Consider the following 12,947-nt stretch of genomic DNA (forward strand, 5'->3'; position numbering starts at 1 on the left):
TTTTGCTTTTATTTCACACCCATTTGAACAAGGTGACACATGTATATTTAACACTTTTTTTTCTGAAAATATTATATGTTAGCTAAACATCAAAACTCTATATATAATCTTAATATATCTTGAAGAGACTACAAAAGCAAATATTTCTATATTTTATCTCCCTTTTGCTATGAATTTCCCCAGTTTATATATACCAATGACAACTCAAAACTTAAAAGTGAAGCACTATAAAATAATTACCCCCATTGGTAATAAGAAGTTTTTTGACATAAAAATGCATATTTAAAATATCTGATTAAAATATCATAATTGTCCAAATCTTATCTATGTAAAGCTCTTAGACTTAACTGGCACAGATAAGTGCCACTTAAGTATTAGCTATAATTACTCTTTTTTCAAGAATTAGCACTAACGCCGTCTTCTTTATAATGCCTTCATTGACCACAAATCCCCACTGTGTTATGGCCTTACTTTGGCCAAAATTAGAAATCTGCTTTATTTATTTATTTTTTTAAGCCAGTGTGATAAGCAAAAATATATCTCCTTGTTTTAATTCAAACCATTTGTGTCTTTTTCTGTGAATTGCCTAGTTCATGACTCTTGTCCACTTTTCTATTGATATGTTAGTTGTTTTTTTAATTTGAGTCATTATATATTAAGGATTTAACACTTTATGATATTTCATTGCACATATTTTTACCAATTTGTCCTTTGCCTTTTAACAAGATTTTTTTGCATAGTGGAAGGATTACATTTTAATATTATCAAACCTCTCTTGTGTGTGATGATTTGGGGGGCACTTTCCAAAGAGTTAGAAGTTACTGGCCACTTCGTGCTTCAGTGCTCCTTAAATATGCAGCCACAAAGGGCAGGAACTATAAATGTGGATCTGAAACCTGGGGGAGGAGTTTAGGCTTAGACGAGTCAATCTGGTTGTCACCTGTCTAGAGCATCATGAAAACACTGGTGCAGATGAATTCTTCTGCAGCAAGAAAGGCAATGGAGAAAGGAAAAGGGAACTGTTGGAACAGCTCTATTAGAGGGGTGAGAAGGGGAGACTGAGTTAGCAAAGCTGACATGGAAGACTGACCAAAGAGAGGAGAGGATAATCAAGAAATCCTCGAAGGCCGAGAAGGAAAGAGATAGAAGGTCAACTGGTTAAGTAAGATGGGGCCTGGCAAGAAAAGCCAATGAAAAAGTCAGATTACAAGGAACAGAGGAGCAGAAAGGAGGTGAATAGACCAAACTTTTTTCTATTTGATTCATTTCCAAGACCATACAAACATATTAAAACAGAACACAAAATCATACCTATATGTACAAAGTGATCTTACATCCTGTATAGTTGTGTTACGCCCTCCCTCATTTACACTACTGTAATGGTTTGAAAAGTTCCATAACAATGAGCAAAGGAAAAGTTTTGTAGGGAATTCACACTCAACTTTAATACCCTCTGTGTGCCTAGGAATGATGTTAACGGGCCAATGCTTCACCTTAGGACATTTTATCATCATCAATAAAAATTACCTAACCAGCTTCACTGGGATAGGGAAATGGGAAATGGGTGTGCTCTTTCTGTATGGATTCAAAATTGAGTTGTGTAAATAGCCAAGATAACAAAGAGGGGGGAAATCTGGGAGAAGTGGGGTCACTTGGAAGTCAGAAATGTGGTGTAGACTAATGAGTGATCTGAGACTTTCAGAACTGAGAACAACCTCGCCAGAGGGATGGAAATGGGGCTGCCTGCTCTCCTCCCCTTGTTTTGTTTCTTATCCCTGTGATTTATGTGCGGACAGTATTTGTGCATGCTCTGATAACATACCTAGCACTGTCTGTATTTGTTTTTCCCTGTCAGGGAGCAGAAAGAAAAATCCGAGATGAAGAGAGGAAGCAGAACAGGAAGAAGGGGAAAGGCCAGGCCTCCCAAACCCAGTGCAACAACTGTGAGTATCTTGGAGAAGGAGTGGGCTCCACTGGGTCCATTGGGGAACAAATGGAAAGTGGTGGGCTGCAGGTAAAACTAGAGAGATGCGAAGGATAGCATGCTTTTCCCTAGCAGTGGAGACAGGTTGACTTGTCTCTGTGAAAAGCACATAGAATCAGTGGTCGTAGAGTGTTTGAGCAAGGAGAGACTTTGTAATATCATGGAGACCAACGCTTTCCTTCTATAGGCAAGGAGTCTAGGACACAGAGAGGGACAGAAGAATGTGAGGGGACCTGAGCTCTGCCTCAGGAGGACTCACTCAAAGTGAGCTTTTTCTGTTGGTTTAACAGTGGGAGAGGGGGTCTTTTAGAGTGTGTTCACATCTGTGGCATTTGGAAAGCTTCAGAGGAGAAAGTCATGAAGTTTAGCTGAGACTAGACCTTACAGTTCTTAATTATGCATAACCCTCTCATTTTGGGGTTTTTGATCATGTCCAGCCTCAGATGGAAAATTGGCGGCAATACCTTTACAGAAGAAGAGTGACATCACCTATTTCAAAACGATGCCTGATCTGCACTCGCAGCCGGTCCTCTTCATACCTGATGTTCACTTTGCAAACCTGCAGAGGACAGGACAGGTATGACCTACCTGCTAAAAGCCATTCACGTGTGGGGCTGGTAGAGCCTTAAGACAGAATCACTTCAGGCAGTGTTGACCTTAAAAATAAAACCCACACTTCATGCCTTCAACAAAGAATCAGTCATTTTCTACAGAAAGTGGATTTTTATAGAAAGGAATGCCTCAGAAAAAGAAACTGACTTACTAAGGGGAAGAAGAGAATGAGCTGATATTTGTGAAGTGTTGACAAAGCAATGAAAGAGGAAGAAAGTAAGGCTGATAACCTACCTGTAAGTTTTGTTGTTTTAGTTTTGTCATGTGGGATTAGCCTGATGAAATAGAACTCCACCTAATGGTGGGAAATTGAACTGCGCCTATAACTTCAGAAAGTTGCACAAGAAGAAAAATTCTATGGTTAAACCCTATTAATAGTTTTTGCTGTAGTAAATTAACAGTTTCCATTGAGTTGGTAAGTAATTTCATACTAAAAGAAAAATGGGATTGTAGGCAAGCCTTTTTTTAAAAAAAACCATTCCTGTTTTCTAAGTATGTCTACAAGTGAAATGAAAGAGCTAATACTAAAATGACATAATAATTAACTCATTATGGTAGCTCAAGTTGATGAAATATTATGGGGTCACCAAAGTTATAATTATGAAAACTATGTAGCAGCATGGGAAATAGTTATGACAATGTTTAGTGAGAAAAAAGTGTTCTATACAGTGATTCCAAATATATATTTGAACTTGAAGGAAACAAGAAAAATTATAACACTTTATGAGTAGGGTTATGATATATGGATGATTTTTTTCTTTTAATAGTATCTTTAGTATTGTTTATTTTATATGATAAATATGTGTGAAAAAAATAATAATTGCTTCCCTAGCATTAGCCAGAATTGTCTTTCACCAAACCAGTTGAGTTTTAGTGAATTTTGCATTGGTTAGTTTTCTTTTAAACCCAAAGTCCTCTGAGGAAAGGTCTGTGTTGAGAAATAGGAGCATACTGATGCACTCAGATGTTTCCTCCATTCTAACTGTTTAGACACTCATTGGAATTGACCTTAGGCTGGGAGAAGTCAAAATTGGCATCACTTTCTCTTTTTAAGAATATTTTGTTCCCTAGTGTTGGTTTTTGATATATACGAGACAAAGCGGTTACATAAGCAGGGCTTCTTGTTGCTGTTATGACACAACATGGGAACAAAATACCCCTGGCTTTTTCTTAGAGCACATTCCTCTAAAAACAAATTTAGCCTTCCCATCTTCTCTTATTTGATAGGAATAAGGACACAAAAGGAAAAGAAGAATGTTATGATTCATCCAAGAGATGAGGGCCAGCACCACATTTTATTTTATTTTTTAATTCCCAAGAACATGGTGGTGATTTGTATGTTTATAGTCTTTGCTGCATGTGATTTTATGGAGCTAGGTTTTCACACCTAAGAAAAGAGGACAATTGAGTTAAATTGTTCTTATTGTTTACTGTCATGATTCTGGCTTCAGCTCCATGACAGCCTGGCCTATTACTCTCTTGGCAACATTTCTCTGAAATATAAAAAGCTGTAAATGAATCTTAATAGAAAAAGTGACCCAACCTGGCTTCTCAGGACTGTCAGTCTTCTGGCCTTACTTGGCCCTCTGTGTCCTGGGCTGTGCTCCTAGCCTGTGACTAAAACAGAAGGAAAGTGCAGCCGCTATAGTTTGCGGGTTTCAGCAGTTGCAAAGCAGCCAAATCAGCACACCCCTCGCAGGCCATTGGTGATGCTGGGATCCACCCTTGCAGAGCCCCTAGGCTTTCCCTGTGCCCTTGGAATCAGAATTAAGGAGTCAGCGAGGGAGCCTGCCTGAGCTTTAGGCAGCAAAGGAACACATTCAGCTGTGCCCTGGAACAATGCGTGAATATTCTGTGGTTGGTCAACCTGCTTGGCCAAGGAAAGGAGCACCCACTATGGCTGGTTGGGACTTTAAAGGCTGCTTTTTCTTAGAAGAGCTAGAAACCTAGGAGATGGGTTCACAGACAGGAGGGAAGACGGGAGTGCCATAGGATGAGAAGCGGACATGGGGCAGGAGTTGGCAGATTTTGAAACGTAAAAAAGCCAGCAGTGGCAGGTCGAAAGATGGCCCAGTTTTACCAAGGGGGTGGGGGCAGGGAGGCAGGTGAGAGTATGCAGCTCAGTAGTCACTGCAGGCGTGAGCCTTGTTAGAACCAACCACATTGCAGCTCTGCCCAGCCTCAGAACGGGCATCCCTCTAAGTTACAGTCAGTGAGATACACTCAAGCCACGCTGATGGCTCAGCAGCCATGGTACAGTGATTCCTAGTCACCCAAAGACTCAGACTGGGGAGTGGGGATTTTCCCTGTCAGCTCACACGTACCCTCCTCCCCCCTGATCTCACTGATTCACATGTGGGTGGGAATATTCATCAGACAATTATCAAAAACTAATATGAGGCAGTGAACCCACTGTGCAAGCACTGTGGAGATCTCTGTTCTCCTCACACTAAAGCTCTGCTATTCATTGCAGCTTTTGTCTGGAATTCCTTTAAAAACAAGTGATAAGGGAGCTTGGGGAGAAATTGTGGGATGCAGAGCCATCCTCTTTCTGGATAATACTCTGCAGGTGTCTGCCTTCCTCAAAGCACTTGAACCCAAAGAGGGCTCCACCGCTCCTTTCTCCCACCATCAGAACAGTCTCCCCAGTGTTGTTTTGGAAGCAACCGTCCTCCAAATCACAGGAGTTCTTAGTAAGAATTCAGGTTCCCAAGTTCCATTCCAGGTCTTTGGAATTAAACTCTCTGACGCGTGTTCCAGGAATTTGCATTTATGGCAGGTTCTCCAGATATTTTTTATGTACTCTAAAGTTTGAGGAACACTCTTTAAAATTACATTAGTGCAGTGAAGCCTACAACTGACAAGGAAGAAACAGTGCATCATTATGCGAGAGGAGGAGCTATGACGATGCAAGAACAGTGATAGGGACCCTGTAGTGGAGGCATTCAGGAGGGCCAGAGAACACCTACGAGAAGGCTGCTTCCGTCTTTGGGTCACCAGCCAACTTTGCAGAGAGCTGTCCTTTACTCTGCCGTATAGCCACGCAGGGCAGCTGCATTATGCCACATTTAGAGAATCCAGCAAAACACAGGCCAACGTCAGGAACATTTCCCCCCAAAATCCAGTTGTGTGGTCCGTACTGTGACTCAGGCTCCCTCACTTATGTGGATCATTGTTATTCCATATGCATCTGGAATGGATGGATGGTCTCATTTCTAGTACATCACAATGACAGATGCTCCACACTGAATCTCGAGCTATTGGGGAGGACACATCTTACCTTCATTGTTTTCTGTTTAAGAAGAAACAAAGTATACAATGCAACAATAGACATAAAAAATTTAAGAGGGAAAAGTTCCCTGTGGAAATCTGAGCTAATGACTAGAATGACTCATTCTCAAAGAGTTCCAGGTAACCAGCTCTGTTATATAACTCAGTCTAGGCTTGGCGGGATCCCAGGAACAGCCAAGAGCCTTTGAGAATGTTTGTAGGGAAGGTGTCTATATAAGCACAGCTCTTTCTCTCCCATGTGACTGGGGTAGGGATACTGACAAAATGTACTGGAGCTAGAGGCGACTTTTGAAGTTAATATGTAAGTGTCCAGTACTAATGTGGGTATTGTTCTTTACTCAAATGAAAATGTTCCTGAAGCACACCGATAAAGCTCATGAAAGATCCACAATTAATTTTTATAAATAATTGGGTTAAGAGGACCTACGTACACAGTGGATCCCCTCTGGCTTTCTCTCATTGCTTCATAAAATAATAAGAATGCTTTATAATTGCTTTCATTCTGATTCTGCTTGCTGCCATGCTGACCACCTAGTGTCTTTTCTCAAAGATCTCTCTCTGGCCATTTGGAACACTGATGCTGGATGCCAGGGTAACTCAGGCCCCTCTGGGGAACACATAGAGGCCTGGGGTGAATGCAGCACCGCCATGGGACCTCTTGCTCCCCTCCCATCACCTAAGCACCGTGTCTAGTGTCAGCTCACCTGTGGACCAGATGGGACTGCCTAGTCACAGGCCCTGCTCTAGGGCCCTTCTAAACAATGGTTTTTAGATCCTGCTAAAATATTTCCTTATCATCAAAAGCAAGATTTGGCTTAGGGCTATAGGTAATCTTACCAGACTTACTTGAACTGAAAATAATCAGATTTCCAATTTTGTTTTATTAAAATATAAGAACTAATCCTAGGAAGACTGTGAGGACGTTAAATTTGTATTTCCTTACACACACACACACACACACACACACACACACACACACCCCCACAGTATCGTTAAATAGATTTGTCTTTTTTACGAGACAGTATAATGCCCTAGGAAAGTCTGTGCATCACGTAGTATATTTCCATTTCTTGTCTGGGACCTACAGTAAACCTATTGTTTTGTTCCACAGGTGTATTACAACACAGATGATGAACGAGAAGGGTAAGACACTCAGTTCTTTCACTTCAACACTCAAAGTCAGTTCGCATCAGTAGAAATGGCTCTTTGAGCAGTGGGTAACCGCGGGTGAGGTGTGGGCCCCTCCTCTCAGCTCTAGACTCAGAGCTGAGACATGTTTGATTCTGGGCAGTGTCTAAGGAAGGCTGGGGGAATACTGTTCTCCTTCCAAACCTCTCTTTCCCCCCTCTCTCCTTCCTATATCTGCCTTTTTAATAACTACTTTTCTAAGTGGCACAGCTCTTCAACTCCACTTTTTACCTATAATCCAGTTACTGAAAATTGTGTTTGGCCCCAACACAAGATCAAGGTGAGCTTGAGGCAAGAGCCCAGAAGGCAGCCTGCCCTGTTTCACTGTTACCCGGGCCACCTGCACACACTGCCTGAAGTCCTCATGCTGGGGAGTGAGCCGGCTGGGCTAGTGGTGAGGCTGGTTTCAGTGGGAGTTGGGAAGGCTGAGAAACTTTGCCCTGTCCTTAGGACTGTAGGTAAGAGAGGGTTTACTTAGGGTCACCGAAGGCTCTCTGTGTCTTGCACGTCAAGTCTCTGCATAGTGCTTTCTATCCAGAACTCATTTTGTAGACACCTAGAATTTTAGATCCGAAAAGGAACTGTCAAGGTCATTTAGGTGACCCGCTTTCCTAAGTAATGTAACATCTTATACCACGTCCTCAAGAGGCCAGCTTCTCCGTGAATATTCTCACTCTGTGTGAGGTAGCTCATTAGCTGCATAATGCCAGCCCTCAGAAAGTTAGTTTGTTGAAATGATGCCTGTCTTCTTTTGGCTTCTACCCATTGGCTCTAGTTCTGTTCTCTGGATCAGTCTTATCCTTTCCTTGTCATTCGAATGTAATTTTACCTCTCAGCATCTTAATTTCCCCTCCAGGGGATACTACCAAATTTCTTAATAATCTCCTTAAAATTGGCTCTCAGACATAAACATCTGTTCTTAACCACATGAGTTGGAGATTATCTTGGCATAATTTCTTCTTAGGACCCAGAGATGCTGTTTTTCTCTTAAAACGATCTATAACTACATTCATTTTTCAGTATCTCCGTTACACTTCATATGTGTAATAAAATGTTGGTTTGCATTATGTGTATAATAACTGAAATCAAGATCACTTTTTTATCAAACTTTAGTCAAAGCAAGGCTTCCCTATTCTTATGTAAGTAATATATTTACTTCTGAAACATTTCAAGGTGAAGCAAGTGGAGCAGATGTGACTGAGTTCATTTCCTAGAGCAGAGGTAGCCAATGGGCAGCCCGAGGACCGAACCAGGCCCACCACCTGTGGTTTGGTTAGAACTCAGCCACGTGAATTCCTTTATAGCTGGTCTGTGGCTGCATTGCTACTACCACAGCAGAGCGGAGTAATTGCAGCAGAGACCCTGTCGCTGGGAAAGCCTAAATATTTACTCTTCTGGCCCTTTACTGAGAAAGTGTGCCACTTTTTATCCTAAAGGATAGAGAATCTCAAAGGAGTCAAATATCTCCCCAGCTAGTTAGGAGCAGAAGAACTGTGTCCAGGATCTGACCTCTAACTTCTGAGTTCTAAATTATCTAAATACCTAATTAGATTGTTCTTTTTATCTTGGCACATGGTAATACGTTTCCAGTGGCTGGAATGAGCAGAAGTGATTAGCAGTATCAATGCTAATCTGTTATGCACATAGTTTACAAGGGACAGTGTGGCGTCATGGAAAGAAGGTTGAGTCTGGGCGTAAGAAGCCCACGTTCCCCTCCTGGGCTGCCGTGTACTGATAGGAGGACTCGGGCTGGCTCCTTGACCTCTGGGCTTCAGTTTCCTCAAAGGCAAAATGAGGATTTTGTATGAGACGATCCCTAAGATCCCATCTAGTACTAACATGTCATCCTCATGGGAAAAGTTAGCTCTATGAGTGAGAAGTGCCTGAGACCTGACGCTGCTTCATGTACAGACCTCCCTTAATCCACCTGAGCCGAAATGATCCTTCCTGGCAAGTTGGCAACATTTAGGTGGCCAATTGACCTACTTCTAACTCTTTTGGCTTGGCCTCTCTGTAAGAATTCCCCTCTGTTTTAACATACTCTTGAGGTCCAAGTCTGAACCTCTTATTCTTACCTTGTCTCATTAGACATCAGTTGAGCAATATGGGTGACTCGGGAGCCTCAGTGTTAACATACAGTAGGTCCTTGGCTATAGTTACATGTAAAAGTAAATTAACATTCACTGGATACCGTGGCTAGGCACTGTACTAAGTGCTTTATATGCATTATTTCACTGAATTCTCCCAAAATATTAGGTTGGTGCAAAAGGAATTGCGGTGTTTGCAATCACCCATGGGGGAGAAGCTGTAATTACCTCCACTTTATAACAAGGAAACTGAAACTTCAAGAGATTAGGAAACTTGTTCTGGTCACACAGCTGGTAAGTGACAGAGGCAGGATTTGAACCCAGGTCTAGCTGTACCCCCATATCACCTGCTTTTAGCCGTCATACCCTGTCACCTAGCCCTCTTAATTTTTGATCTGTGGCTGCCAAGGGAGTATCAAGAGACAGGCCCTCATTGTGATGACAAAGGCACACCCTTGGCTCATCCTTTGGAGTGTAGGACCCAGATTGTGACGAGCCCAGATGAGTGTACCTGGCAGAGGGGATCAGTTCACCTAGCCCCGGGGACTGCTACCTTCACTGGCATTTGCATCGCCTCCATCAGAACTGTCTGTGGCCAGCTCTTCACTCTCCCTGCCAGGCAGTCACATTAGCAGTAAAGCATCTAATTGAGTGTTTGAGAGCAGCATTCACACAACCACCAGGTGGGGGAGACAGCCTCCCATGGCACACAAGAGCCCTTCTCCCTGCGACTCCAAAGCCAGAGTGGTGGTCAGACAAAGACTTGTTCCCAAGTAGGAGAGCTTTGCAGCCTGAAGTGCCGGCAAACCCTAAAGCAATTAAAGAGAGAAACTAGAGAAAATTAATGTGAGGTGCAATGCGGGGAGCAGTCATCAGCCTGAACCGAAACTTAGGTTCAGTTTGTTCCTGCCTTCTTGTCTAATGATATAGTGAATATTTGGGGTGACTTGAGGTGCTGCACTGGGGATCAAGAGATCCCATGCAGGTTTATTTTGTAGGCAGGAGCTACAACAGTTAGATACAGAGGTTTTTGGACACCAGGGCTCAGCAGCAGGCCTCTTGCTGCCCTTGGGAATTGCCTGGAGAGTTAAAAGATTTTCGTGTACAGGTACCACCCGCAGGAATTTTGATTTAATTGGTGTGCCATGCAGCTCAGGCATGGGAGCTTTAAATAGTTCCTAGATGATTCTAACGCACAGCAATGTTTAAGAACCACTCCTCTAGAGCCAGTCAGCCATGATTTGAATCTGGCCTTGACCTTAAAAGCTCTGTGACTTCATATAACAACCTATGTACCCTTAGTTTTCTCATCTAAAAATAGCAAATAGTAATACCTACCTGCTAGAGTTATTATAAGCATTAATCCGTAAAATGTCCAGATACATGGAAGGTGCTTTAAAAAAAAAAAAATCAAAGTTATTTTTATTAAGATTCCTTTTCAGACCCTGAATAATTGATATTTAATTGAGAAATGGAAGAGAGGGATGTGAAGAAGAATGGAAAGAATAAGCCAAACAGAAAAAATTTTCTGTAGAGCATGGGCCCTTAACCAGAGATTCATGAATGGCTCTTACGGGGAAGAGAGAAGGGCTTTAAACATCCTGAAACAGTATGTAAATTGCCAGGCAAATGTCATGCACAGTGAGAAATTCTATTTCCATTATTTCTGGGGGTCTGGTCTCCTTCTATATCTAACCTCTAGTTCCTAGGAAACCCTTCCTGTCTTGATCCTCTGTCCACAGTGATCCTCACTGAGGTGCCCCCCTGGCCAGCCTACTGTGAGGTCACTTTAAGCTCTGTGGCTTCTGCAATACATTTGGGGCATGAGAATCCTTGGTGAGTTTGGGCGTCCATCCCTGTGTTTGGAGGGCAGTGGTTTCCGTCCAAGATCCTGCCATCACCATGGGATGCTGCTTGCGACCCTCAGACCTCTCTCCAAGAGCTACTCTTATCTCCTTGCTTCTTCTCAAAGGCACACCTTGGAGCCACCTTGTGTAACTTCCTCAAAGGCTGAGACTTTAGGAAAACAAATGCCAGAAGAAGGCAAAGTTGGGAAGGGCAACCCCATAGACTGGTTCCATCCCAGTTCAGAGTCAGCTCTCCAAAGTGACTTCACTCATCAGGCTGAGTGACTCCAGCAGAAACCCTGCCTTTGCTCTTACAGTAGAGAGGATCCTATAGATGCTGCCAAACCAAACCATGAACTTGGTTACTGTGTTGCTGAGAAAAAGAGGCAGTTCTTGATGTTCATCTTCCATGGAAGCCAACACTGCGGCTAGAATTCAATACCCTTTGGTGAAGTTAGAAATTATTAACCAATCACCAGTGAGTGCATTCAATCAACCTATTATTAAACCTAAAAAGTCATCATCCTATGTTCATAGCACAAAACAAAATGTTTCTAGAATTCTGCGCTATTTCTCTTAAAGGAGCAATTTCCCAGAGAACCAAGCACTTTTCTTTGGTTCTCAGGGATGCTAGGCAAACCATGAAATGTAGGTATGGTGGGCTATGTTTTACCACATATACTTGAATATAAGATGATTACAAATATAGTGAGATATCCCCAGTTTCCCAAAGAGAAGTTGAAAATATAAATTAAAGCTTTAGGCCAACTTGAATACATAAATCTTTATGGATATAGCCAAAAGTGTCACTGGTCTACTGATACTTGCTTTGTTAATTTATTTACACACACATTTAAAGAAGAACATATCATTTAGAAATACCTGTTTTACGACACACTTTTATTCAAATTCTTCACAATTCATCTCAGCGTCTTTCTCATCACTAAAGTTTATTTTTGTTGTCTCGCACTGTTTGTTAGGACAATTCTTCACTACCATCAAAGTTGCAATATATCACTTTTAAAATTCATATATATGAGATTGTCCTCAGAAATTTATCCAAAGCCACAAATATTGATTCTGATAATATTAGAAATAGTTCCATAAGTGACTGCCATAATGTTGCCTTCCATTTTTTTCTTTTTTTTTTAAAGATTTTATTGGGGAAGGGGAACAGGACTTTATTGGGGAACAGTGTGTACTTCCAGGACTTTTTTCCAAGTCAAGATGTTTGTCCTTTCACAGTCTTAGTTGTGGAGGGCGCCACTCAGCTCCAGGTCCAGTTGCCGTTATTAGTTGCAGGGGGCGCAGCCCACCATCCCTTGCAGGAGTCGAGGAATTGAACTGGCAACCCTGTGGTTGAGAGGACCGCTCCAACCAACTGAGCCATCCAGGAGCTCAGCGGCAGCTCAGCTCAAGGTGCCGTGTTCTAATCTTAGTTGCTGGGGGCGGAGCCCACCATCCCTTGAGGGAGTCGAGGAATTGAACCGGCAACCTTGTGGTTGAGAGCCCACTGGCCCATGTGGGAATCGAACCGACAGCCTTTGGAGTTAGGAGCACGGAGCTCCAACCGCCTGAGCCACTGGCCGGCCCCTTTCCTTCTATTTTTAAATTTTGTTTTTAATTAAACTTTTTATTTTGAGATAACATGCACACCTTCTTTTCAATTGATATATTTTTATGTTTTACATTCGATATTGCATTTAAAAACCCACCCCATAATATCCAAATCTGTACCACATATGCAAGGGAAGTTTTAAAAATATGTAAGGAAATGAAAATCATTTATACCATTTCTCATAGTCATAGATTTTCATCAGTTTCTTCCATTAGTACCAATTATTCTTGCTTGCATACTAGTTTGCCATTTTGCAAATTGGAAGATATAAACTTAAGGTTTTTAAAACCGAGCTTTACCTCCTTTTATAAATTTAACGT

General features: G+C 42.0%; 1 protein-coding gene across 3 annotated transcripts in view; it reads left to right on the forward strand.

Moving 5' to 3' along the window:
• Positions 1 to 12,947, forward strand: part of GRHL2 (grainyhead like transcription factor 2) — a 154,566-nt gene that overhangs the window by 112,243 nt on the left and 29,376 nt on the right. For all 3 annotated transcript variants that reach the window (XM_033126706.1, XM_033126704.1, XM_033126705.1), the window contains exons 10-12: positions 1,856 to 1,943; positions 2,422 to 2,561; positions 6,999 to 7,030. In XM_033126706.1, the coding sequence (XP_032982597.1) occupies positions 1,856 to 1,943; positions 2,422 to 2,561; positions 6,999 to 7,030 (260 nt within the window). The remainder of the gene's footprint in view (positions 1 to 1,855; positions 1,944 to 2,421; positions 2,562 to 6,998; positions 7,031 to 12,947) is intronic.

Source organism: Rhinolophus ferrumequinum, chromosome 14 (assembly GCF_004115265.2).
Source record: "Rhinolophus ferrumequinum isolate MPI-CBG mRhiFer1 chromosome 14, mRhiFer1_v1.p, whole genome shotgun sequence".
NCBI classification, from domain to species: Eukaryota; Metazoa; Chordata; class Mammalia; order Chiroptera; family Rhinolophidae; genus Rhinolophus; species Rhinolophus ferrumequinum.